The sequence below is a fragment of the Hemiscyllium ocellatum genome, chromosome 11 (genome assembly GCF_020745735.1).
Source record: "Hemiscyllium ocellatum isolate sHemOce1 chromosome 11, sHemOce1.pat.X.cur, whole genome shotgun sequence".
NCBI lineage: Eukaryota > Metazoa > Chordata > Chondrichthyes > Orectolobiformes > Hemiscylliidae > Hemiscyllium > Hemiscyllium ocellatum.
The window spans coordinates 100,895,910-100,919,176 of NC_083411.1; the positions used below are offsets into that span (position 1 = coordinate 100,895,910).

Consider the following 23,267-nt stretch of genomic DNA (forward strand, 5'->3'; position numbering starts at 1 on the left):
ACCTTTTTCCCCTTTTGTTGCCTGTGCTTCTTAAATACTTAATACCCTCGGACATCAAGTTCCCATCCCTAGTCACCTTGTAGCCATGTCTCCATAATCCTAATTATTATCGTACCTGTTTATATCTGAGATTAGTTCTTGCAATTCTATTCTATTACAAATGCTTGTGCATTAAGGCACAAAACCTTTTAAGCTTGTCTTTTTTAACATTGTCTTGCTCCCAATAGTTTTCTCAAGTTTTGAGAAGATTTGTAGCTTAGGTTGAGGTTCTGGAAGTAGGTTTGTTAGCTGAGCTGCAGGTTCGTTTTCAGATGTTTAGTCACCGTACTAGGTAACATCTTCAGTGAGCCTCCAGACAAAGCACTGTTGGTGTCTCCTGAGTTTCTATTTATGTGTTTGGGTCCAGAAACCCTAGCCACTCTCCCTACACCAAAGACATTTTGGAGATGACTGCCAGACTACTCAGACCCCTTGGCGTCATGGTAGCCCACAAATCCACCAACACACTAAAACAGCAACTAATTAACTTGACAAACCCTATACAGACAGCAAGAAAAACTAACGTCATTTACAAAATACCATGCAAGAACTGTACCAAACACTACATTGGACAAACAGGCAGAAAACTACCCACCAGGATACATGAACATCAACTAGCCACAAAAAGACATGACCCACCTCTCTCTAGAATCTTTACATACAAACAAAGGACACTACTTCGACTGGGACAACACATCCATCCTCTGAGGAAAACAGACATGCACGAGAAGCATAGCATTCCAACCCGAACTCTATGAACAAGCACGTTGATTTGGATCCCATTTCCCACCCCTGAGAAAAAGAACAGGAAATGACATCAACCCAAGCAAACCCAAACCTATAAATAGAAAGCAGGAAACACCAGAGTGCTTTGTCTGGAGACCCACTGAAGAGGTTACCCAGTATGGTGATGAAACTTCTGAAAACTAACCTTCCAGCTCAGCTGCATCCAGCCCTGCTGAATTTCGAATTCAGGTTGAATTCCTGAAGAAGGGTTCATCCCCGAAATGTCAATTCTCCTGCTCCTTGGATGCTGCCTGACCTGCTGCGCTTTTCCAGCAATGCATTTTCAGCTCTGATCTCCAGTATCTGCAGTCCTCACTTTCTCCTGTTTGAATTTTGCTTTGTTTCCCTGCCTATCACTTTTTTTCTTATTCCCTTTTTTGTCCTTACACCAGGAGTCAGAAGGAGGGAGTAAGTTCCCATCCCCTGATATTACTTTAAATCCTCCCCAACTGCTCTAGCAACACTTCTCCCGATGACTTCAGTCCCAGTCCTGCCCAGGTATAACTTGTCCAATTTGCATTAGCCCCATCACTGTCACAGCCCCCAAAATATTCATCCAATATATCCTGTCATTTCTGTTCTGACTGGCATGTGGCACTAGTTGTAATCCTGAGATCACTATCTTTTGAAGTCAGATTTCTGAACTTGCTGCCTATCTATCTGTGTTCTGATTTTCGGTTAAATGTATGAGGTCCTATGTCATTTGTACCAAATGTGTACCACAATCACTGGCTATTCACTGCCCAGAATATCCATACCTGCTCTGAGACATACTTGACCCTAGTGCCAGGGAGGCAACATACCATCCTGGAGTCTTGTTTGCAGCCACAGAAACACCTGTCTATTCCCTTTACAATAGAGTCCTCCATAAATATTGCCCTGGCACAATTTTTACCCCTTCCCCCTGCAGCAGAACCAACCGTGGTGTCATAAGTTTGGCTGCTGCTGTTTTTCCTAAGGTCATTATCCTCAACAGTACCCAAAGTGGTGTATCTGTTTTTCAGAGAAGTGGCTACAGCAGCTTCCTGCACCACCGGTTTCTCTACCTCAGTCTGGTGGTCACCCATTCTCTTTCTGCCTGAAGATCCTGAGCCTGTAGTGTGACCACCTCTCTATACATGCTATCCATGATACTTTTTGCCTCATGGATCCTCCACAGTGTCACCACCTGCTTCTCCAGCTCTGAAACTTGAACTTTCAGGAGCTATAGCTGGTAACACTTCAATTAGTGCTGATTGACTGACTGCATAGTGACTATAGGAGGACAAACTGGACATGCCTGGGCAGTTATCCGCACTCTGGTGAATTACACTGTTGTATCTATACTAAGACAGTTTGGCTAAGGGTGCTGTACTTTCTGGAGTATAATTCTTCTCTACTATTGTTGGAATGTTGCTGGGACCATAACCTTTGTGGTGTCTACTTCTTCATAACAGGGTGCATTGAATTGGCTGACAACTGGCATCTATGATGCTGGAGGCAACTTGATTATCCATTCAGCACTTCTGGCTGAAGATTTTTGTGAATGCTTCATCTTGGTTTTGTCAAACCACTTTTGTACAGAGTTCCATGTGAAACTATTGGATGAGTGAAAGGGTATAGAATTAAATGGTAAATTGAATTTAAACCTCATTGGGAGGGGGAAAGAATGGTATGAATTGAGGACACTTTTCAGTGAGTACAGTGTTTTGCAAAGTTGACTTCATACCTCCACTGAAGAAAACCAGATTAGTGGCTTCAGAGAATAATTGCATTTGCATACACCTTAAAAGCTAATTTTTTGTGTGCTGAATAGTAACTACTTAGGCAGACTAGCACCCACTACTAACCATCTACAGAGTTCCAAAGAGGGACCAGAAGTCACCTTTTTTTGTGTGTGGATGATTTTAAAAAGAGGTAGGGGATTGGAGAAGACATGAATTGCTGTTTCATTACAGCCAAAGGCAGTGTCAACTTAAAAATTCATTCATCTTGAATGAGTGTCTTTGGTACTGAAAATAATTTTTAATTGGTTTTGTTTTCAAGGTGTAATTTTGAGATCCTTGCACTCTGTTGTGAAATTGTTCCCATTGTATTCTGGTTGCATCTTTTTTCATCCTTTTAATAGATCTACAATGAAGATATTTTGGATCTGTTGCATCCATCTCGGGAGAAATCCCAAATTCACATCCGAGAAGATCCCAAAGAAGGCATAAAGGTAACATTCCCTGAAAATAGAGAGTCTATTAAATGAAATTACTGTCTTGTAAGTGAATGTTGTGATGTCCTTTTTTAAAAAGGACAACTTTTTTCTCTCCATTCTAATTTTTAAGTTTTATTTCCTTGAGCTGTCGTCTGATTTTTTTTTTTTACTATCCACATATGCCAAATCAAGACAATGAGACCTGACATTTTTGTTATAATATGCACACAACTTCATTATTGCCCATAAGAAGCATGAGGGATTTGGTAATCTTTTTTTTTCAGGACTTTATAGTCACAAACCTGTATTCTAAACCTTTTGAGAGAAGTTAGTAGATCTGTCATACAGTTTTGATTTTTTTTCTTAAAAATTCAATTCCTGTAGTTCATTGCAAATACAGTTGCTAATCTCTCTTAGATTGTAGGTCTAATTGAAACAAAAGTGTTAACTGCAATGGATATGGTGAACTGCTTGGAACAAGGAAATTCTACAAGGACAGTTGCTGCAACCGCAATGAACTCCCAGTCATCCCGATCCCATGCCATCTTCACAGTCACTGTTGAGCAGAGAAAGAAAAGTGACAGGTAATGGTGCTTCTGCTTTTGACAGGTGGCAAGTTTTCCGAGTGCTTTTCTTTATGCTCAGTGAGTTATATCCTTATGCCATGTGATTAATTTTGAAACAGACTTTACAATCTTTAGCTTAGAGAGAATGATGCTTTGTCTATTGGTATTAGCTTTGCTGAATGTTCAGGGCAGATGGAGAGGAAACAAATACAATAAATATCACTAAAGAAATGGTGTAAGGGAAATTACTGGGGCGAAAGACTAATGTCCCCTGTTTTCTAAAGTAGCTACAGAGATGGTGCTTGCACTCCTCATCTTTCAATAATTCTTGGGCTTTGGAAAACTGCTAATGTAGCACATTTTCTTTCCTCTTAGAAAGGTGAGAAGACCAAAATTAACTATATATGTCAATTACGGCTGAAAATGTGTTGCTGGTTAAAGCACAGCAGGTTAGGCAGCATCCAAGGAACAGGAAATTCGACGTTTCGGGCATAAGCCCTTCATCAGGAAGGGCTTATGCCCGAAACGTCGAATTTCCTGTTCCTTGGATGCTGCCTAACCTGCTGTGCTTTAACCAGCAACACATTTTCAGCTGTGATCTCCAGCGTCTGCAGACCTCATTTTTTAACCCTATAATATGTCAATTAGCTTGACACTTATAAAAATTAACACCTTCCTCAAGAAGAAAGGTCTAACAGGAAAGCACTTAGATGTACATCTGAATAAGCAGAGCTAGCTTGGCCTCATGAAAGCTGAACAGATCTACAGGAAGAGACTTTCAGGCTTCATGCCTGACCAGTTTGAGAATACTTTTGGAGCTAACAAACAGGGGAAGCCATGAATTGTAATATTTGGATTATCAGGAGGTTCTCCATACGTATTGCACGCGATGACTGCCTGTGATGTCAGTGATGGTATGAAATGGATGGATTGTTGGCTAACTCATAGTTGGGGTAAGGGGGTGTATTTAGGATAGCTACCTGTAACTAGTGGAGTACCCCAGGGATCCGTATGGTGCCATATGAGGAAAGTGAATGTATTGTAGCCAGGTTTGCAAATGGTCCAGAAATGTGGGAAGTTAAGTGATGAGCATTAGTCTGCAGACAATTTGATCTGTTAAACAAAAGATTCTCAGACAGCACCTTCCAACTCCATAATCGCTTGCATGTCGAAAGGCAAGTGCGGCAGATACATGGGAGCACCACCAGTAAGTCTCCCTCCGAGCCACTCGTTATCTTGACCTGGATATGTATCTCTGTTGCTGGGTCAAAATCCTGGGATTACCTTGTTATGGCATTGTGGATCAATATAGAAGTAGTAGACTACAACAGCTCACCACCACCACCCCCTAGAGGGTAACAAGAGACAGTAATAAATGAGGCAGCTAACAATACCAACATCCCACGTGATTTTTTTTTCAAAAGTGGACAAAAACTTGGTACGTGGCATATAAATGTGAGGTTATTTACTTTGGCAGGAAGAATATTATTTTAAATAGACTGTAGAATTTCTTTAGTAATCCCAAAAAGCTAGTAACCTAATGGATGATGGGGAAAGCATATGGAATGTTGGCCTTTTATCCCAAAGGAAATGAGTATGCAAACGTGGAGGTTTTGCTAAAACTACATGACACTAATCAGACCTCAGCTGGAATATTATGAATAGTAGTTTTGTGCCCTTTTTTTAATGTGATACACAGGTTTTGGAGGCAGTTCAGAGAAAGCTTATTGGGTTGATACTAGGTATAAAGGGACTGTTTTTGAGCAGAGATTGAGTGAGTAGGTTCAGCCTGTAATCTAATTCAGAAGAATGAGGCAACCTTATTGAAACATCCAAGAGTTCTTGGAAGCCTTGGTCAGGGAGATGCAGGAGTGTTGTTGACTCTTGCACATGAATTTAGGACTGCAGGCCATGATATCAATAAGTAATTGCATTTTTAAGATCAAAAAGGAGGAATTTCTTTCTCTCAGGTGGTAATGAACCTGTAGAATTCTTTACCCCAGAGGCTGGTTTATTACTTACATTTTAGATTGAGACATTTTTTGAAAAAAAATCAGTGTTATGAGGAAAGGTAAAAAGTGAAGTTTGCGAGTAACTAAAACACATGATCTCATTGAATGTTGGAGCAGGTTTGTTAGACTGAATGTCCAACTTGGCTTCCATGTCTTTTATGGTCTTTAGTGACATTTCCTTATTTGCTTTTTGTTCTTTCCCCTGCAGAAACAGTTATTTCCGTTCCAAACTGCACCTAGTGGATCTGGCAGGATCTGAGCGCCAGAAAAAAACAAAAGCAGAGGGTGACCGTCTGAAGGAAGGTAATCTTGTCCTCTAAGTAGGAAGTAGTAGTCAATGTTGCAATTAGAATGCTGATTGAAACATGATAGCAGGTGAGTGCAGCTTGGAGGAATCCTAGAAGTAGACCTTAACATGATTTGAGAAGGGGTAGGAATTCTGGAAGTGAGTCTTGACTTTGGGGAAAAACAATTCCCCGCTTGACTGGATTGAATTAATATGTTTAGTTTTAATGATTCTGAATAATTGTAGATATTTTTCACCTGAAGCGGTTTTGATTTATCTTGGTGATTGATCAGTTATAAATGAAGTATCTGAAGATTCCACTGACTGGCATAGTTTTGATTGGCCTCAGGCTCTTTTGCTGTGCTGTCAACCCAATAGTGGAAGATACCCTGAAAATTTGAATGCGATTGGGCACAAACTTTGGCTCCAGTTTAGTTATTTTTCCCTCCTCTTGCATTTGTTGTAAAGCTTTCATTAGCAGCATCCTTTAGTGGCCATAAGTTATCATGCACAATGGAACATTTTTGAATGGTAACTTGCTTTTTTTAAAAAATAAATTCCTGCCTGCTATCTTGGATGCCTTAATTTTTTTTTGCAACAGCAGTGTTATCAATTTGGATTGATTGAGAGAGAGAGAATCATGCCGGAAATGGGGGGGAGATAAGGACAGGATTTACTGCTTACCTTAATTTTCTAGTTTGATGTAATATCTTGTAGAAGCACAAGATTAATCTCTCTTACCAAGAATCTTTATAATTGCAATGCAACTGTTATGGCTTATCCCCTCCAAAATATCATGAGTGGAGTAGGCATTATTGCTTGTTGACATGAGAGGCTAGTTGATTGGGAATGGGAAAAGTTTTTTTCTTGCTCTTGAATCAGACGCAGTGCTAGACCTACTTGCTTGTGGAATCGTGCAGCTTCTGTTCATCATTTGGGTTATCAGCACCCAAGGAAATATTCTGGATTGTAAAAACAAAATTACATCTGTTAAATCTTAAAATTTTTGACGCTTCTTCAGACTAGGTTATTCACTGACCACAAAAATGTTAGTTTTAACCCAGAAGTAAGGATTTTCTCTACACTAGTCTCTCTTTATCCTGTTGCAAAACCCAGCATTCTTTGTGCAATGTTAAGTTATGCTTTTGCATGTTCTTGTGGTTTTGGGATATGCCTTAATGAATTGAGCTAGCTATCACAAGAATGGTTGTTATTGACAAATGAAAACCAGTCGAACTATTTAGGCCTGATGTAACTATTGGCTGACAAAAGACCTCCTTTCTGCCTGTCACCTAAATGTTTACTGTAATCTTACCTACTTGTTCGAATAGGCTTATGCCTTCTGTGGTGTGCTTGTGACTAATGGTCAATCTGTTTCAGGAATCAACATTAACCGTGGTTTGCTATCCCTGGGTAATGTTATCAGCGCACTTGGAGATGAGCATAATCGCAAGGGCTTTGTGCCATATAGAGATTCAAAACTAACACGGTTGTTGCAAGGTAAGGTAATTTGGTTTGTGTTAATAATCTCTAGTAAATATTTTTGCAATTTGAATTTTTTAAAATGGGGGAAGTAATCTGAGAAAGTGGCTTGAAATTCATTTAGCCTGTGTCCTATTCACTGGTTCTTGGCATCATCTCCAAGTGGCTTAGCTTTATACCTGATCAGTGAACAAGAGCATACTAATTGTGGTGAAATCCTCGTTTTATCTTTTGATGCTGTCTATGCCAGCAAACTGAATATGCAGCATTGAGAAACTGGGTGTTCCACTGATTTTTCTTTTTCTGCTACCTTCAGTTCTATCGCGATTTAAGGGCTGTGATTTATTTTCTAAGGATCACTCAACAGGTCAAGGGTCTATCCATTCTCTGAGCAGTAAAATCGATGTTTCGGGCAAAAACCTTTCATCAGGAATTCCTGATGAAGGGCTTTTGCCCGAAACGTCGATTTTTCCTGCTCCTTGGATGCTGCCTGAACTGTGCTTTTCAGCAGCACTCTAATCTAGACTCTGGTTTCCAGCTTTTGCAGTCATTGTTTTTACCTAGTCTATCCATTCTAGTTGGTTGGAGGCAATCTTCTGCTCAAGATTGCCTACCTTCAGGCTTTTGGTCAACCAGATGCTTGGAAACTCTTCTTCCAAGTTGAAAAGGTGCTGCTATTCCTGACTCTAGGCAGTTGGGACTTGGAGTCTGGAGCAAGGAATGGTTCTCAAACCCAGGGAGCCAATGATAGTTCAATACAGCTGAGATGAGGGGTAGGGGTTGCATAAAAGAAGCCTGCAATCTATATTTGCTTCATCCAGCTGCCAAGTCGAGGTGCTCAGAAACCAAAAGGTAGTGTCTAACTTAGTGAAGCTAAGTGCAATGAACCTCTTACAGACTATAGGTGCTGATGTGCAGCCATAAGAATGGAGATTCGAGCTACCATGATTTTTGTAATCATTCAGGGATGAGAACTTGGCTGTCTTGGGTAGTACTTATTGCCTTAAGGTGGTGATGAGCAGTCTATTTGATGTTGGGATACCAGTGTTGCTGGGAGGGAGTTTGTAATTTTGATCTACTGACAATGAAGAAACTATGCTTATTTCTTTCTTTTTGGATCAATCATCTGCAACTAACTTGGAGAAGGTGGTGGTCACAGCTGGCAGTAGTGAGACTGCACTGTAGTACTGCATATAGCTTTGTTTCCTTGAGGAATGTATTTGTGTTGGAGACAATTCAAAGGACTTTTATTAGTTTTAATTGTAGAGATGAGAAGTGTTATTAAGCATTTTACTCTCTGGTGGTCAGGATGAGAAATCTAATTGAGATATATAAGATGCTAAAAGGGACTGACTGTGACCAGGATATTTCCTCTTATGGGGCAGCTTTGCAACAAGGTCCTAGTTATAGAATGAGGGGTGGCAGATTTCAAACAAATGAGGAATGACTTCTCAATGCTGTGAATCTGGAATTTGCTACCCCAGAATGTGGTGAGTGAGGCCTAAGGTGCTGAAATGCCTAATTCCTGCTCCTAGTTCTTGTGTCTGCTGCTCTTGTCATACCATTGTCAAATCTGGAAGGAGCTGTCTAAGGAGTCTTAGTGAGAATTTCTGCAGTATACCTTGTAGATAATACATGCTGCTATTAAGTATCAGTAGTGGAGAGAATGTTTATGAATATTTCAATAAAGCAGCTGCTTGAGTCTTAAATTGTGTTGAGCTTAGTGCTGTAGGAGTACATTCATCCAGGCTAGTGTGAAGCAATCCTACACTTGTAACTGCTACTCTGTAGATGGTAGGCAGGCATTGGAAATTCAGGCGAATTCCTTAGTGGCTTTCTAGCCTTGACCTGTTGATGTAGCTGCCATATTTGTGTGGCTGGTCTAGTTTTGATTTCTGGTCAGTTGTAATTCTCAGAATGTCAATGTGGTATTCAGCACTGGCGATTCTATTGCATGTGATGAGGTGATGGTTGGCTTCTCACTTTTGGATAGTTACTGTATGGAGGGAATATTGCTTGCTACTTGTCAGCTCAAGCCTGGCTATTATCAAGTCATAGGATGATGCTGAACATTGTACAGTCACTGATAAAATACCCCTTTCTGACCTTCAGGTGGTAGGAATGTAATTTAAACAGCTGAAAATGTTTTGGACTCAGATATTGCCTTGGAGAAATCCCTGCAGAGATGTCCTAGACTTGAGGTGACTGGCCACCAATAACCATAGACATCTTCCTTTGTGCTCGTTATGACTCCAACCATATTTTCACACCACTCCCTCCCCCTCTCCAAAACCCAAATCCACCCACTGATTTCCCATCAGGTTTTTTAAACTTTTGTTAGGGCTCTTTGCCATACTTGGTCGAATGTGAGTTGATGCCTTGATCACTGCGGTCCATGTCAAAGTGGCATTTGAGTTGAAGACTAAGTGTTAAATTGGAATATAAGGCAGTGTTATGGGTTTTTATTTATAGGGGTAGTTGCTGATCCAACATGCTACTAATATCTGGGAGGATATTGCTGAGACATCTGTGGGATCTCTCTTTACCACAGTTTGCTCTACCTTAGATACAGTCTCAGTAGAGGTCGTGATAAAACAACTATGGATGCTGGAAATCTGGAACACAAACAGAAGTTGCTACAGCACAACAGTGCTGCCAGACCTGAGTTTCTCCAGTAACGTGTTTTTATTCAAAGATCAAAATATGGCTGACGATATCTTTACTTTTGTTTCCCCACCCTATCTGAGAATGCAGTTTTGAACTTGGAAGGTTCTTGATCTAATGGCCTTTTACTATATTAATCAGTTGAAACATTCCTTTTGGGTGTGTGCAGGGTGAATTGCCAATGAATTTCCTCCTCAAATTGAATCCCCTGTCCATAGTCATGTGAGTTCACCATTTTTAAATGCAGATTTGATTTTGGGTTAATTTTAAAGAATTGTTTTATTCCTTTAGATTGTGTAAGCTCAAAAACAAAGTTTAAATGGATGTTTCACTATAACATAAAGTTTAAAGCATTGTTGTTTTGTCCATTGTTTCCAGCTGAAAAACATGTCATCTATCCTAATCCCTCTTAACTTTTGACTCTAGCTTTTTAAATCCATTTCCCTTCAGGACACAACTGAAGGTATATCCAGCACAATTTTTTTTTTTTGTAAAATAAAAAGACAGTTAGCTAAACCTCCTCCTCTTTGGAGTTTTGGTGGAGACTTCCAGACCCAGTGATAACTCTACTCTCCTTCATTCTAATCTTTCAATCAATTTTAAATCTGTGTCCTAAGCATTGACCTGTGGTAAATGGACCCCTCTTCCATTCCATCTGGGTTTCTGTCTTAATCACCCCAATTACATCTCTCAGTAGCCACCTCTGGTTTCTCCTTGAGTTGCCTTTTTCCAGGTATGGCATATTCTCTTGCATCTCCTCTGGTATAATTCTTCCATTTTGAGTTGATCAGAACTGTGTACAGGCCATGAACTCATTGCTCCGATAAATGCACTTCCAGCATAAGCCATGGTCTTGCATTCTATACTTTACCGAAGGAAAGAATTCCATTGCTGCTTTCATCTGCTGTTAATGTTCTGTGGCCATGCATTCCAGTCATGCCTTTCACTATTTCTTGGCCTGGAAACTCCTTGACATTGACTCCAGATTTGTCAGCCCTTTACTCCCCCTTCCCCTTTATGGAAGTGTATTTACTGTGAACTCGAAGTTACCTCCAAGTACAGGTAGTTCTGGGAAAGCACTTGATTTGGCTAAAATGTCACTGAAGAATTAGGGAATGGTACTTTTGAGAACGCTTACCTCAGTTCGCATTAGCATGTTTCTAACGGGGATTGGTTCACATGCTTTGTTCTGCGCATGTGCCATATTAGCATTGGTCTTTGCACCAGCTTGCGCATGTGCTGAAAGAGTAGCTTTGCGAGATACTGAACAGAGCAGCCATTTTTACATCTTTTAATTATGCTGTTAAAATTTATTTTTGATGGTTTCAGGTTTTGCTATACTTTGTTGGACTTTTGAGGGATTTTTGCTAATCCGCCCCGAACTGCACTTTTTTCATGATTTATATTAAGCGATTCTCTATTAAATGAGGTTTCGCTAGAATACAACTGTGCTATTTAAAGGAGAACTGTTTCAAGTTCACTTTTGCTAAATAACTCATTGGCTTTGCCCAAATTGGAAAAACAAATTAATTCTCTCACTTGTTTTTCCATAATCCATTCAGTGTCAAAATGCTTACTCACTACCACTCCTTCCAACTGCCTTGTTATTCCTCAGCGCTTACCCTTGTTGCCCTTTCCACGTAATGGCCAAAGAGTCACCTGGATGAATTTAAGATTTCTGCTCTTTCACTTCCTTTCACATGAAAACTATCCCAGTTGATATGGTTGCTAAAATTTCCAACTATTGCTGTCCTTTTTTTTAAAAAATAAGATTAGCCTACTTAAACTATTCATATTTAGGGATCCATGTTACACTGTTCCTTTTTCTTCTTTGGATCAATCCATATGGCCTTGTGTTAGAAGCATCAGCAAATCACCCATCTTCACAGCTGTAAGATATTCCCAGAAAAAATGTTGAGTTGCTGTTCCTGTCTGTCCGTGGGCTGTTTCTGAATTAGCAGTGATTGAAACTTGGCATGGAAGTCTGTGCTCATCAGTTTTATTTGTTATAAACCATGTGTAGCCCTTGATTGCTACCAAATGTTCTTTGCTATTTTCTTTCTTTTGGTTTCTGGGTCTTCACAGACCCTTGACTAATTTTCTGCCCAATGTTTTACTTCTGATTTTTGTCCCAACTGAATCTGCTTTAAGGTCTTTGTCCCCCTTTTGAACCTTCCCCAACAATACTAGCAAATATCAGAACTGTTTTAGCAATGCTCAGTCCCTATCTCTGCAGAGCTGGCCCTGATGTCCCAAGAATGGAATGCACTGCAACCAATAAGTGATATCATTCACCCTGCAATTAAGTAGGCGACACCTCATTCTGGGGGCATTCCCAGATAGAAAATTAGCCCTAACCAAATGTGGTTTGGACAGCAGGATGTGCTGTATTACCTGCCTGTTGTAATTTGTCTTCTACCCTTGCATACACCAGTTGCAGACTGACCATATCTATAAATATGCTTTTCATTGTCCTACAGTAATGAGTCAATGACAATTGTTGTACTAATTGAATATACTTCACAATTATTCAGCACACAATTGTAAGGATATATGTTGTCTGGGTTGGAAAAGGCCCACCATTTCTTTCTTTCTGCTCAGAGAAAACCTGGCAATAAGTGTAAATACACTGAAGAACATTTAAACCCCACTAATACTTAAAACTAAAAACCTGTGTTAATCATTTTAAATCAAAGGATAAGATTACTTAGCAGCTGCTTATTACTATTGCTTAATATTACTTTTTTTCCATCTGCCAGTTGATGCAGTCAATTCATAAGCAGCCATGCTAAGCAACCAAGCAACTTAAGTTTGCTGTAATGTCACTCCACTTTCTGAACAAGGCTTTGACTTTTCACAGGAGCAGCAACACCATGACCCCTTTACTCTGAATTGTCCCTGCCTCTCTTCAAGGGGTACTGACTCTTGTTTCTGGGTCCTCTTTGCCTGCTCCTTTCAATGTAAGGAATATGTACTTGTTTTGCTTTCAGCTAAAGTAAGCCTTTGCTGTCAGGTTCAGATTTGACTTTTAACTTGGCTTTTCTTCTTACAGACTCACTTGGTGGGAATAGCCATACATTGATGATTGCTTGTGTGAGTCCTGCTGATTCTAATATTGAAGAAACTCTAAATACTCTACGCTATGCTGACAGAGCAAGGAAAATAAAGAATAAACCTGTGGTTAACTTTGATCCCCAAGCTGCTGAACTTCAGCGTCTTAAGCACCAGGTAAAAGGCTAAAACTATGAGTGCTATCTGCTTTTCTCTCCCCATCACACTAGCTTAGTGTTCAACTTTCTTTGTTGAGCACTGCATCCATTTTACCTAACATAGGCTTTGATTGAATATTGGAATTGTTGAACCAGGAAGGTGACTCTCTCTCTGGTTAAAGTCATTGGTGGCCCATAGGAAGATTGTTGTGGTTATCGGAGGTCAGTCATCTCCAGTCCAAGACATATCTGCAGGAAGTGTCCAAAGCCCAACCATCTTCAGCTAATTCATCAATGACCTTCACCCTCCACATAAGGTCAGGGGGCAATGTACACTTTTTACAAAATGTTCACCATTTGCCTGTTTCAATTTTTGAGGATTTCAATGTCCAAATGGAGCCATTGAAACACTGGGCTGACAAGTGGCAGGTAACCTTTTAGCCACCCAACTGCTGGACATTGGCCATTTCTTCCAAGAGAATCTAGCTATTGCCCCTTAACACTCTTAATGAATTCTTGATGCCATAAGCAGATTTCCCATTATCATCAACTAGATTATCCATAAGAACAGGTCTAGGGCTAGGAACCCCTTGGGAATAATTCACTACCTGACTCTCCTAACCTAATCCACCATCTATAAGGCACCAGTCAGCAGTGTGAATCATGAGTGCAGCATGACACATTCTCTTCAGACTTAGCCTTTTGATTGGCGCAGCATCAACAAATATTAACTCACTCCAATGCTGTTCAGTGGCAACTATCACCATCTACCAGTTACTCAGCAGAAATTTTCCAAGGATCTTTGTAATTGGAATGAAATCAGCCAAGTGGACTTTATAGAATATAAGTTTCCTGACTGAATGCGTCTACCAACCTGAGTCCTGGCTGACGCATACGAAGGGTGTCAGGGGTTCTGTTCACTCCAGGAGCCAGCTCTGAGCTGGTTGTCAGTATCATGTACTCTACGTGTATAAATAGTGACCTGGCGATGGCTTACTGGCCTCGTGGAGGTATTTCGCTCCCGAGGCATCACAGTCCAAACCCAGACCTCTACCTAGATGGAAAAGGCAGCAAATATGTGGGAACTTGCTGATGGTGTTCCCCTCCCTAGCCACTCACCATCCTGATTTTGACAATTTATCGTCACTACTTGAAGGTTTCTGGGTCAAAGTCGTAGAACTCCCTTCCCTAATTGCATTGTATTGCAGCAGCTCAAGGTGGCAGCTTGCCACCATGTTATCAAGTGCTGCTTGAGATGGGTAATAAATACTGGACCAGTTGTCATCGCTCATGTTCTGAGTGAATAAAAGAATTTGAAAAGTATGCTGATTCAATTCTGCATATAAATCACAGGGCAACAATGTGTGTAAGAGATCAAATTGGATGAAGGTGTTACATTTTAATGGCTGTTGAGTGTGTTTTACTTTATTTACAGTGGTGTTCTGAATTGTTTTTTCTTGATGTAACTAAGAATGCTATGGCTCTGAATCAGCGAGAAGAAAATTATTCCACCCTTTGTTATTATTGTACCTTTTTTCAGATGTTTTAATTCTAGTGTATTATAGGGTGTAGGTTTGCTTGCTGAGCTGTAGGTTTGATATCCAGACGTTTCATTACCTGGCTAGGTAACATCAGTGGCAACCTCCAAGTGAAGCGAAGCTGTTGTCTCCTGCTTTCTATTTGTATCTTTCTCCTGGATGGGGTTTGTTTTCTGAGGGGTTGATAGATGGTATCTAGATCTGTTTTTGGTGTTGTGATTGGAGGTTGCCACTGATGTTACCTAGCCAGGTCACGAAACGTCTGGATATCAAACCTACACCCTAAACCTCAACCTGAGCTACAAATCTTGCAAAAGTTCTAGTGTATTTATGCAATTCACTTTACTAAAACAAAGATAAATGAGCTGTAATTATCCATATTTAAAGGTGTTCATTTCATAAAGGGTAGTAGATGTATTCATGCATTCTTACCATGTTTTTGGTTCAGGTGCAAGAACTCCAAGTGTTGCTGCTGCAGGCGCATGGGGGATCAGTTCAAATAAGCAGCAGGTGAGTCTAGTCTCGTTCAGTACCTAGTTAAGAGCAAATGTGCATGTAAACTAGAGTAAAGATTTCTAGAACTATTTTTAATGTATTATTATCTTTACTTTTAAGAAGTGAAAAATCAAGCTGCTCACAACGAGAAATGTGCAATACAAGGCTAGCTTGGATTGTTGAATTAGCTTTTACATTTTGTGTTGTGTATTCTTTCTAGTATCTAAAGTCTAAACTCAACTTTCATTGAATAGAACCCTTTAATTTTGACCCTGTTTTACCATTGTATTGAGAATTTTTTGCAATTTTCCTTTTGTTAGTGGAAAAGGAATCCATACAGTGACTTATTCCTCTCTAATCAATGGTTTCTAATTTATGAAGATGGTAGCAGAACTGATCCCTCCTGTCTGATTTGCAGTGCCATTATTTTTACTTATTATTTTTTCCCTCTTAGGGGAGAGCAATCTGAGAATCAACAAACTGTAATGGACACAGTAAGATTGCACAGGGAAGAAATTGAACATTTGAGTAAAGAGCTTCGTGATGCAGTTGGCCAGACTACTCAAATGTGTGAAAGGGTCATACTGGTGAGATTTTTCAACTGACATTTCATGTTTTGAACAGTTTGCCACTTGTTACTTGCACCTGTGCAGTGGCGCAGTTTCTTGCTTTGTGGTCTTTCAATTCACTCAGGTGTCATCCTGAAAAACATTTTCCCCTCAAAGTGAAGATTACTATTCATAATTTTGTGTATTTTTTTTTTCAAAAACTGCTTGTTCATAATTTCTATAGAATAGAATCCAAGTCCCTACAGTACTGAAGTAGGGCCATTTGGTTAATTTGAGTCCATGCCGATCTTCTAAGCATACAATCAGGGACCCACCCATTTACCCTATCCCTGCAACCCTGCATGTTCGCATGGCTAACGTGCTTAACTTGTATATTCCTGGAGACTCATGACAGTTTAGCATGGTCAATTCACTTAACCTGCGCGTCTTTGTACCATGGAAGGAAACCCATGCAGACATTGAGAACCTGCAAACACTACACAAATTGTCAGAGGGTGGAATCAAACCAGGATCCCTGATGTTGAGAGGCAACCGTGCTAACTACTGAGCTGTTGTGCTGCCCCCTCCCTTTGATTTTTGTTTTAATTTTGTTTGGCATGGATCGAACAGATCAATGTCAATTGAGTCACTGGGTATTTGTGTAGATTTTGTGGTTGGGGAAGGTGGTGGTGATATGGACTTAATTTTTAAAAGGAATTTAGATTATGCTAGCAAGTCTACAAATTCCAATGTAATTTGAAGGCTGGCAACCTTTCATGTGTCAAGACTAATAATTACTTTGTTTTGCACAGACTGAACAGATGAATGAAAAATTGATCTGTAAATTGCAAGAACTCTCTCAGCATGCTGCGTATGTATCTACCATTTTTTCAGTTTAGAACAGTGTAAAATTTTGCATTTATTCAAACCCTCTTGCGTGAATGTTTTTTTTTGTGTACTGATCATGAGAATTATAATTTTTGACAACCTTGGTTTATTATTTGTACAGTTGTCTTCATTCTAATGGTAATTATTTTATGCTTCGTGATCATTTGGAGTTTAGCTGCAAACACACCTAGTTGCAGTTGTCAACGTGTGGCTCTGCTGCAGTAATTCTGTCCAATTTGCTGTGCTTTTGTTTGTCTCTGCAATCGATGACTTAATGAATTAAAATGTCCATCTAAAAGATCATGAACTGAGACAAATTAATAAAATCAGAACTCCACAGCAATATTTTTGACAGAAGCACTTTGACTAGCCAATTCAATCTTGAATCATAGAAGGATGTTCATCCTTTTGCTAGTCTTTTTTTTTTGGTATTAGTCTGAGCATTTTAAAATTTGACATCAAAATTCTGTGATGTCTTTGGGCATGAAATGCTTTCCCCTATTGATATGACCTACTGTGTAATGTGTAGCAGGAAAGTGCGGTTCTATCTCCGTTTTTGCATTGGAAACTGTACTAATGACTCCTTTTGCAAGTTACAAATTTGTACTAGTTCTGCAGAGTTTTATGTACTAGTTATTAACATTTAACAGCTGCAAATTGGACTTGGACAAGCTAATGGAAGTTTCTTCAAATGAAGAAATGAGTGAGCAGATCAACATCCTACGCAGTCTGCAGCAGACACTTGCTAATATGCAGGTGAGAGTTCAGGTCGTCATTTTATGTCTGTTTTGTGAGATTCTGTTACTCAACTGCTTAGTTTTGCTTAATTGGATTTTTGAAAAAGTCATGTCATCTGCTAGATGAATTGGAGCTATGAAGACAGAAATATTGTCAATGTCTCAACCTTAAATGACAGTTGTAGTTCTTTTCATACATGATCCCAAGCATTTTGTTTTTTAAATTCTGCCTGTTTTAGAATGAGTGCACAAATATGAAACCGGAGATGGAGGGAATTGACCTTGAGCAACAAAGGGATGAAAATGTAGATGTAAGTAATCCAGTTTTCACTACTTAATGTTTAGCAGTATGTTTCACTACTTTTGAGATTCCACCATGTAAGTATGTGTGTGTAATTGCAGTCAATGTTTTTGCCTGATTCTTCACATGAAGAATGCAAATATTGGTCATTGGGCTTGTCCGTTTGAGTTTGGTTTATTTTTGTGCTATTTCTAGATTTCCATGCTAATTCTCATAGAAACAGTATTGTAATTCTACCTATCTTGATTTCTACAACTTAATTGATTCAAAAAGCAAGGCATTGTCAACTGAAGTTGCTACACTTTTTAGATGAATAAACCTGCAGCAATCCAGTCAATAACTTGAGGCCTTTGTTCAGCAGGAGAATTCCAGCTTAAAGGAAAAGAGGGATTCTGATCCTTTCACAGCCTGCCATGCACTAAGGCATGCACAGATGTCCAAAGAGTTGATGGAGTTGAATAAAGTGTTAGCACTTAAAGAGGAACTGGCCAGAAAAATGTCACAGGGTGATTGTGAAATGGAGCCTGTGCACACTCTGTACCAGGTCAGGAAGAATGTAAAATTTAATGGTTAATATTTTCATAAAATATTGAGAAACCTTCTTCAATTATTGTTAGTTTTATTATACATTTTTGGGGAGGAGGTTTTGTATTTGTCAGTTTTCTTGTACCTAAACTTTCACTAAAGTATTCTTGGTTCCATTCAGGTAAACATCAAATCACTTGAGGATCAAGTTTCTGCTCTACAGAAAGAAAAGGAAGAACTAGTGCTAGCATTACACGGTGCGAAAAAAGACATCAATGCAACCAAGTAGGTTAACTCTCTTGTGTTTTAGTTCACTAAAAAAAAGACTAAATGTTGTGCTTATACTTAAGCTTGAAACTGAATCTGTCTGTTTTAATATCAATTTGCATTAGTGTGTAGATTATCACAAACAATGGACCAGCAAGAAAATTTGATCATGGGATGCTGCATTCACCCTGCTTTCCTGTATGTTTCCAACCTAGACAATAAAAGAATATATGGCATTAAACTGAAATCTGAGGTTTGGATGATTAATGCATGTGCTTTGAAAAAGTCTATTTACAGACTGTGGCACAAATGCCAGTTTGGTTTTCTGGTCTATACGCAGTTTGAGTTTTTGAAGTACTCTGCAATAGTTTGTGGAAGTAGACATTTAAAGCTGTTTTAGATTAGGTGCATTTAACTTATCTGTTATACAGTGGTTCCCTGGGGAAATGGCGATCATGTTATCAGGCAATCTCTTCCAAACTTGGGATTATATACATGAGATTAGTCCAAACAAATCTGCTTAGTAAGTTCTGAAGGTACAGTATGTGAAGGTTGAGGAAGTAGACCAAGTCTGACGCCTCAATTCTTAGGTATTCTTGATGCTGCTCCAGACATGTCCTCCTGTACTCTTCTTTGAGGGTTGATATTTTTCCCCCAGCCTTATTGTAATGGTTGAGTGGGGGCTGTCAGGCCATAGGTTGCAGATTTTGTGGAGTATAACTTCTGTTGTTGGCCTGCTTCACCTCCCAGATGCCTGTTTGAGTTGCTTGGTCTATTCAACATCTGTCTCACTTAGCACAGTAATAGTATCACTCCACCAGTGGAGAATGTTCTCATTGTGAAGATGGGACTTTGCACAAGGACTCTTACTGTCATGGTCAAATGCATCTGCAACCAACAGATTGGTAAGGATGAGGTTAAGTATGTTTTTCCCTCTTGTTGGTTCCCTCCCCACGTGCTGCATTCCAGTCTGGCAGCTATATCCTTCGGCTCAACAGCTGGTTGCGTCCTATTCTTGATGGATAAATCTTTTCCAAGAAGGCACAAATTCCTTATTCCCTTTTTGAAAAGTGATAAGTAAGGTCTGTGCCAAACTATGGCATTCATGGTAGTGCAGCACCTGTTTTGCTTTGGGAAGCAGTGCTTCATAATTCATAATATTAACGTTGGTGACAAGAATATCTCTAGTGTTGCAAGAGACCCATACAGTCATTAAGCATAATTGTCAATGTGAGTAAACTATACCTTGACATTAACTAAAAATAGAGTAATAAGTGAATCTTTTGCATAATTTGACTAGCTTCATGATGAGCATGCTCCTCATGCTTGAAATATTTTGCATGTGCATAGAGAATCCAGCTGTATCTTGAGGTGACTGCTTTGCTTTGTTTTGAAAAATACCTCCTATGCTGTTCATAAGTATCCATGCCACTGCCATTTTAAATACAGCATCTTGCTCTTGCTGTCATTTCTAACCTAGGCTTGTCTACTGAATTTTCCAGTGAAGGCCAGCAAATTCAATAAGCACTCTAATTTTCCTTTAAAGTAACACAACAGATGCAATAGCAGCATGGTTGAAATCGAACAAAAGTTGAAATTGCTGGAGAAACTCCACAGGTATGGCAGCAACTGTGGAGAGGAAGCAGAGGTGACATTTGAGTCCAATGACCCTTCAGAACTGATTTTTAATTTTCTAATTGTGCACCTTTTTTAATATCTTAACCTTCTGGACTTGCTTCATTAATCTCAGACTGCAAACACTGTCCTCCATTTTGTTACCTGCTCCACTGAGCTGCAATTCCCCTTGCGATAGCTCTTTAAGCAAGTATAGTTTGACGCCAAAATTGCTTGTTTGGGTTATAAAAGGGACAGTTTGACTTTTGGTTTGGATGGAGCAAATGACATGACATTCTCCAATCAAATGACTGACTGAAGTGAAAGGTTAAAATTTGTTTGCAGAGTTAGTGAACGCCGACGGAAGCGTCTACAGGAGTTGGAGGCTGAATTGACAAATCTCAAAAAGAAGTTGATGGAACAATCAAAAATGCTGAAATTCAAGGAGAAGACTGAGGGAACAGTTGATAAGTTAAATCAAGAGATTCAGGTACAGCATGCATGAGTTATATATAGTTACATTGAAAATAAAACACCTTTTACATTCTTATTTGCCTTAAACAATTTTTAGCTTGTTTAATTGAGTTTCAATTTGGCTATTTAATTTTGCATTTCTACCTCTGATTTCAACAGTGCTTTTTTAAAAAATAACAATTTTTCCTAAAGCTAATTTTCAAATACCGGCAATAGTTTGGAGTATTGTCTAACCAAAATGGCTTTGCATCCTTTACATATACTAAAATATTTGTTGTTGCACTTGTTTGATGTTCTTCAGATTCTCCCTTTTTTTTTCCCCCTAGTTTGAGATGGGAATAAAGTTGATTTTCTTTTCTGTACAGCCAGTGCCTCAAGCCATGTCTAAACCTTCAATTTCAGTGCTGATCAAGGACTGAACAACTGATATAATCTGACCTATTCTACAATGCACATTTACTAATGTGGGATACTTGTGCTAAGTTTCTGGATTTCAGTCAATTTTTTTTTCTCTCTGAATCTCTCATCTCTCATCCAATCTAATTGGACCTTGCATATATTCTTCCAAGATTTGGTTGTGTTTTTTCTAAAGCTACCTACACTGGCCTTTTTTTTTTCTCTCTCTCTCTTGTAGGCACTAAAGTATCAACGAGTTCAGCTGATGCGACAAATGAGAGAGGAAGCTGAAAAATCTCGTAAATGGAAAGCAGAAAAAGACAAGGAGGTCCTGCAACTTAAGGAGAAAGTAAGACCTTTTGCTTGTGATACTTTTTAAATTTGGTTAAGTTGAACACTTGGTATTTACCAACTGAAATTTACTTTAAAACATTTGATCTGCTTTGGCTGCAATAATTGTATGCAGTCAAAAACTAGTATATAAGCAAGAGTGAGCAATTCACTTTCCTTTAATATTATGGCTGGTCCAACCCTTGGCCTCAACTCTATTTTTATCCACTCCCCATAATCCCTTAACTAATTAAAATTATGTCTATCTCCTTTTTAAATTTATTCAGTGTCCCGGCATCCATTGCATACCTCAATAGTGAATTCCACAAATTCCGATCTTAATGAGAGAAACAATTCTTCTCTAAATCTACTACCACTAAACTTTAACATGAAGCTAAACTATGACCTTTCATTCCAGACTGCTTAAGGGGAAACATCTGTCTTGCTTCTACTTTTTGTCAGTCTCTTTTTGCAACTATTATTTCTCCCAAATATAACTCATCTTCTAAACTGGGTAGTTTAGGCCTAGAATTGTCTCACATAAGACACTCTGGAAATTGAGTGAATCTTCCCTGAATTAATACAATAGCTTTGGGTCCTTTTTTTTTTGAGGAACAATGGTGTAGTACTCCAGATGCTGTCTTGCCAATACCTTGTACAATTGCATGAGTGCTTCTCAACTTTTCAATATTCCATTATTTTAGCTATAAATGCCAAAAATCCATATGCACTTTTTTAAAACCGGTGTCTGCATACTAGTTTTCTGCAACCTGGGCATGAGGATGCCCAGATCTCTCTGCTCAAGCATTGAAGTTTTCTCTCTCATTTAAATAGTAAATAGCTGTTTTATTATTCCAAGCAGAACTCTAAACCTCCATGCTTTTTGTCCACTGTAAATTTCATGTAGTTTTAACTGATTCACTTAACCCATCCCTATCAGTTTATAATTTTTTGTTCTTCATAACACTGAAAAAGATGATAGGAAAGATGTTATCTGCCAATTTGGTTATTGTACCTTCTAGTCCTAAATCCAAATCAGTTTTTAATAGATTGTAGGTAGTTGGGATCTGAGTACTGAACCTGCCCCACTAGTTACAGCTTGCCATGTCTATCCCAACTCCCCTTTGGAAAGTGGATTAGCTAACCAACAACCTAATTATTTCTAATGTGATTGTGCCATGTGTATTAACCTCTTTTTGTGTAGCACTTTTTTTTTGAAGTATGTCATCCAGTTTTTATTTCAAGTCCAACGAGTGTAATGCATTCATTTTTCAGTGAGCTCTTGTTCTGTACCTTGCTCTTTTAGGTCAAGAGCCTCTTGTTGTGAAATTTTAAAGAACTTCATAGTCATACAGCACAGAAACCAACCTTTTTTTTGATTGGCACAAACAAGATGGACCAGACATTCCAATTGGACCTTGTCCCATTTGCCAGCACTTGGCCCAAATCCCTCAATCCTTCCTGTTCTTATACCCATCCAGATGCCAAATAAATGTTGTAATTGTATCTGCCTCCATTACTCTCTGGCAGTTTATTCCATATATGCACCGGCCTCCGGGGTGGGATGATGTCACCCCCTCAAGTGTTTTTGTTAAAAATCTATCCCCTTGAACCTAATGCCCTCTGGGTTTGGACACCCCACCCAGGGAGGACCCTGGCTGTGAAAGAAATCCCAGCCTATTCAGCCTCTCCCTATAATTCAAAACTTCCAGTCCTGGCAACATCCTTTGTAAATCTTTTCTGCACTTTCAGGTTTCACAACATCCTTCCTACAGAAAAGTGACCAGAATTGTACACAGTATTCCTAGGCATGGCCCCAATGTCCTATAAAGCTGCTATGTTACATGCTAACTCCTATGCTCAATGAAAACTAGCAAGTGTGCCAAATGCCACCTTCATCGCCCTGTCTATCTGCGACACCTTGGTTT

The 23,267-nt window shown here is 39.2% G+C and overlaps 1 protein-coding gene across 3 annotated transcripts in view; it reads left to right on the forward strand.

Moving 5' to 3' along the window:
• The window catches only part of kif4 (kinesin family member 4), a 72,583-nt gene that overhangs the window by 15,895 nt on the left and 33,421 nt on the right, over positions 1-23,267 (forward strand). For 2 of the 3 annotated variants that reach the window (XM_060832760.1, XM_060832758.1), the window contains exons 5-18: positions 2,933-3,022; positions 3,425-3,591; positions 5,794-5,888; positions 7,252-7,371; positions 13,070-13,245; positions 15,213-15,274; positions 15,714-15,846; positions 16,620-16,678; positions 17,346-17,451; positions 17,672-17,743; positions 18,092-18,277; positions 18,440-18,543; positions 20,485-20,629; positions 21,248-21,358. In XM_060832760.1, the coding sequence (XP_060688743.1) occupies positions 2,933-3,022; positions 3,425-3,591; positions 5,794-5,888; positions 7,252-7,371; positions 13,070-13,245; positions 15,213-15,274; positions 15,714-15,846; positions 16,620-16,678; positions 17,346-17,451; positions 17,672-17,743; positions 18,092-18,277; positions 18,440-18,543; positions 20,485-20,629; positions 21,248-21,358 (1,626 nt within the window). The remainder of the gene's footprint in view (positions 1-2,932; positions 3,023-3,424; positions 3,592-5,793; positions 5,889-7,251; positions 7,372-13,069; positions 13,246-15,212; positions 15,275-15,713; positions 15,847-16,619; positions 16,679-17,345; positions 17,452-17,671; positions 17,744-18,091; positions 18,278-18,439; positions 18,544-20,484; positions 20,630-21,247; positions 21,359-23,267) is intronic. The other variant, XM_060832761.1, reaches the window with a different exon arrangement.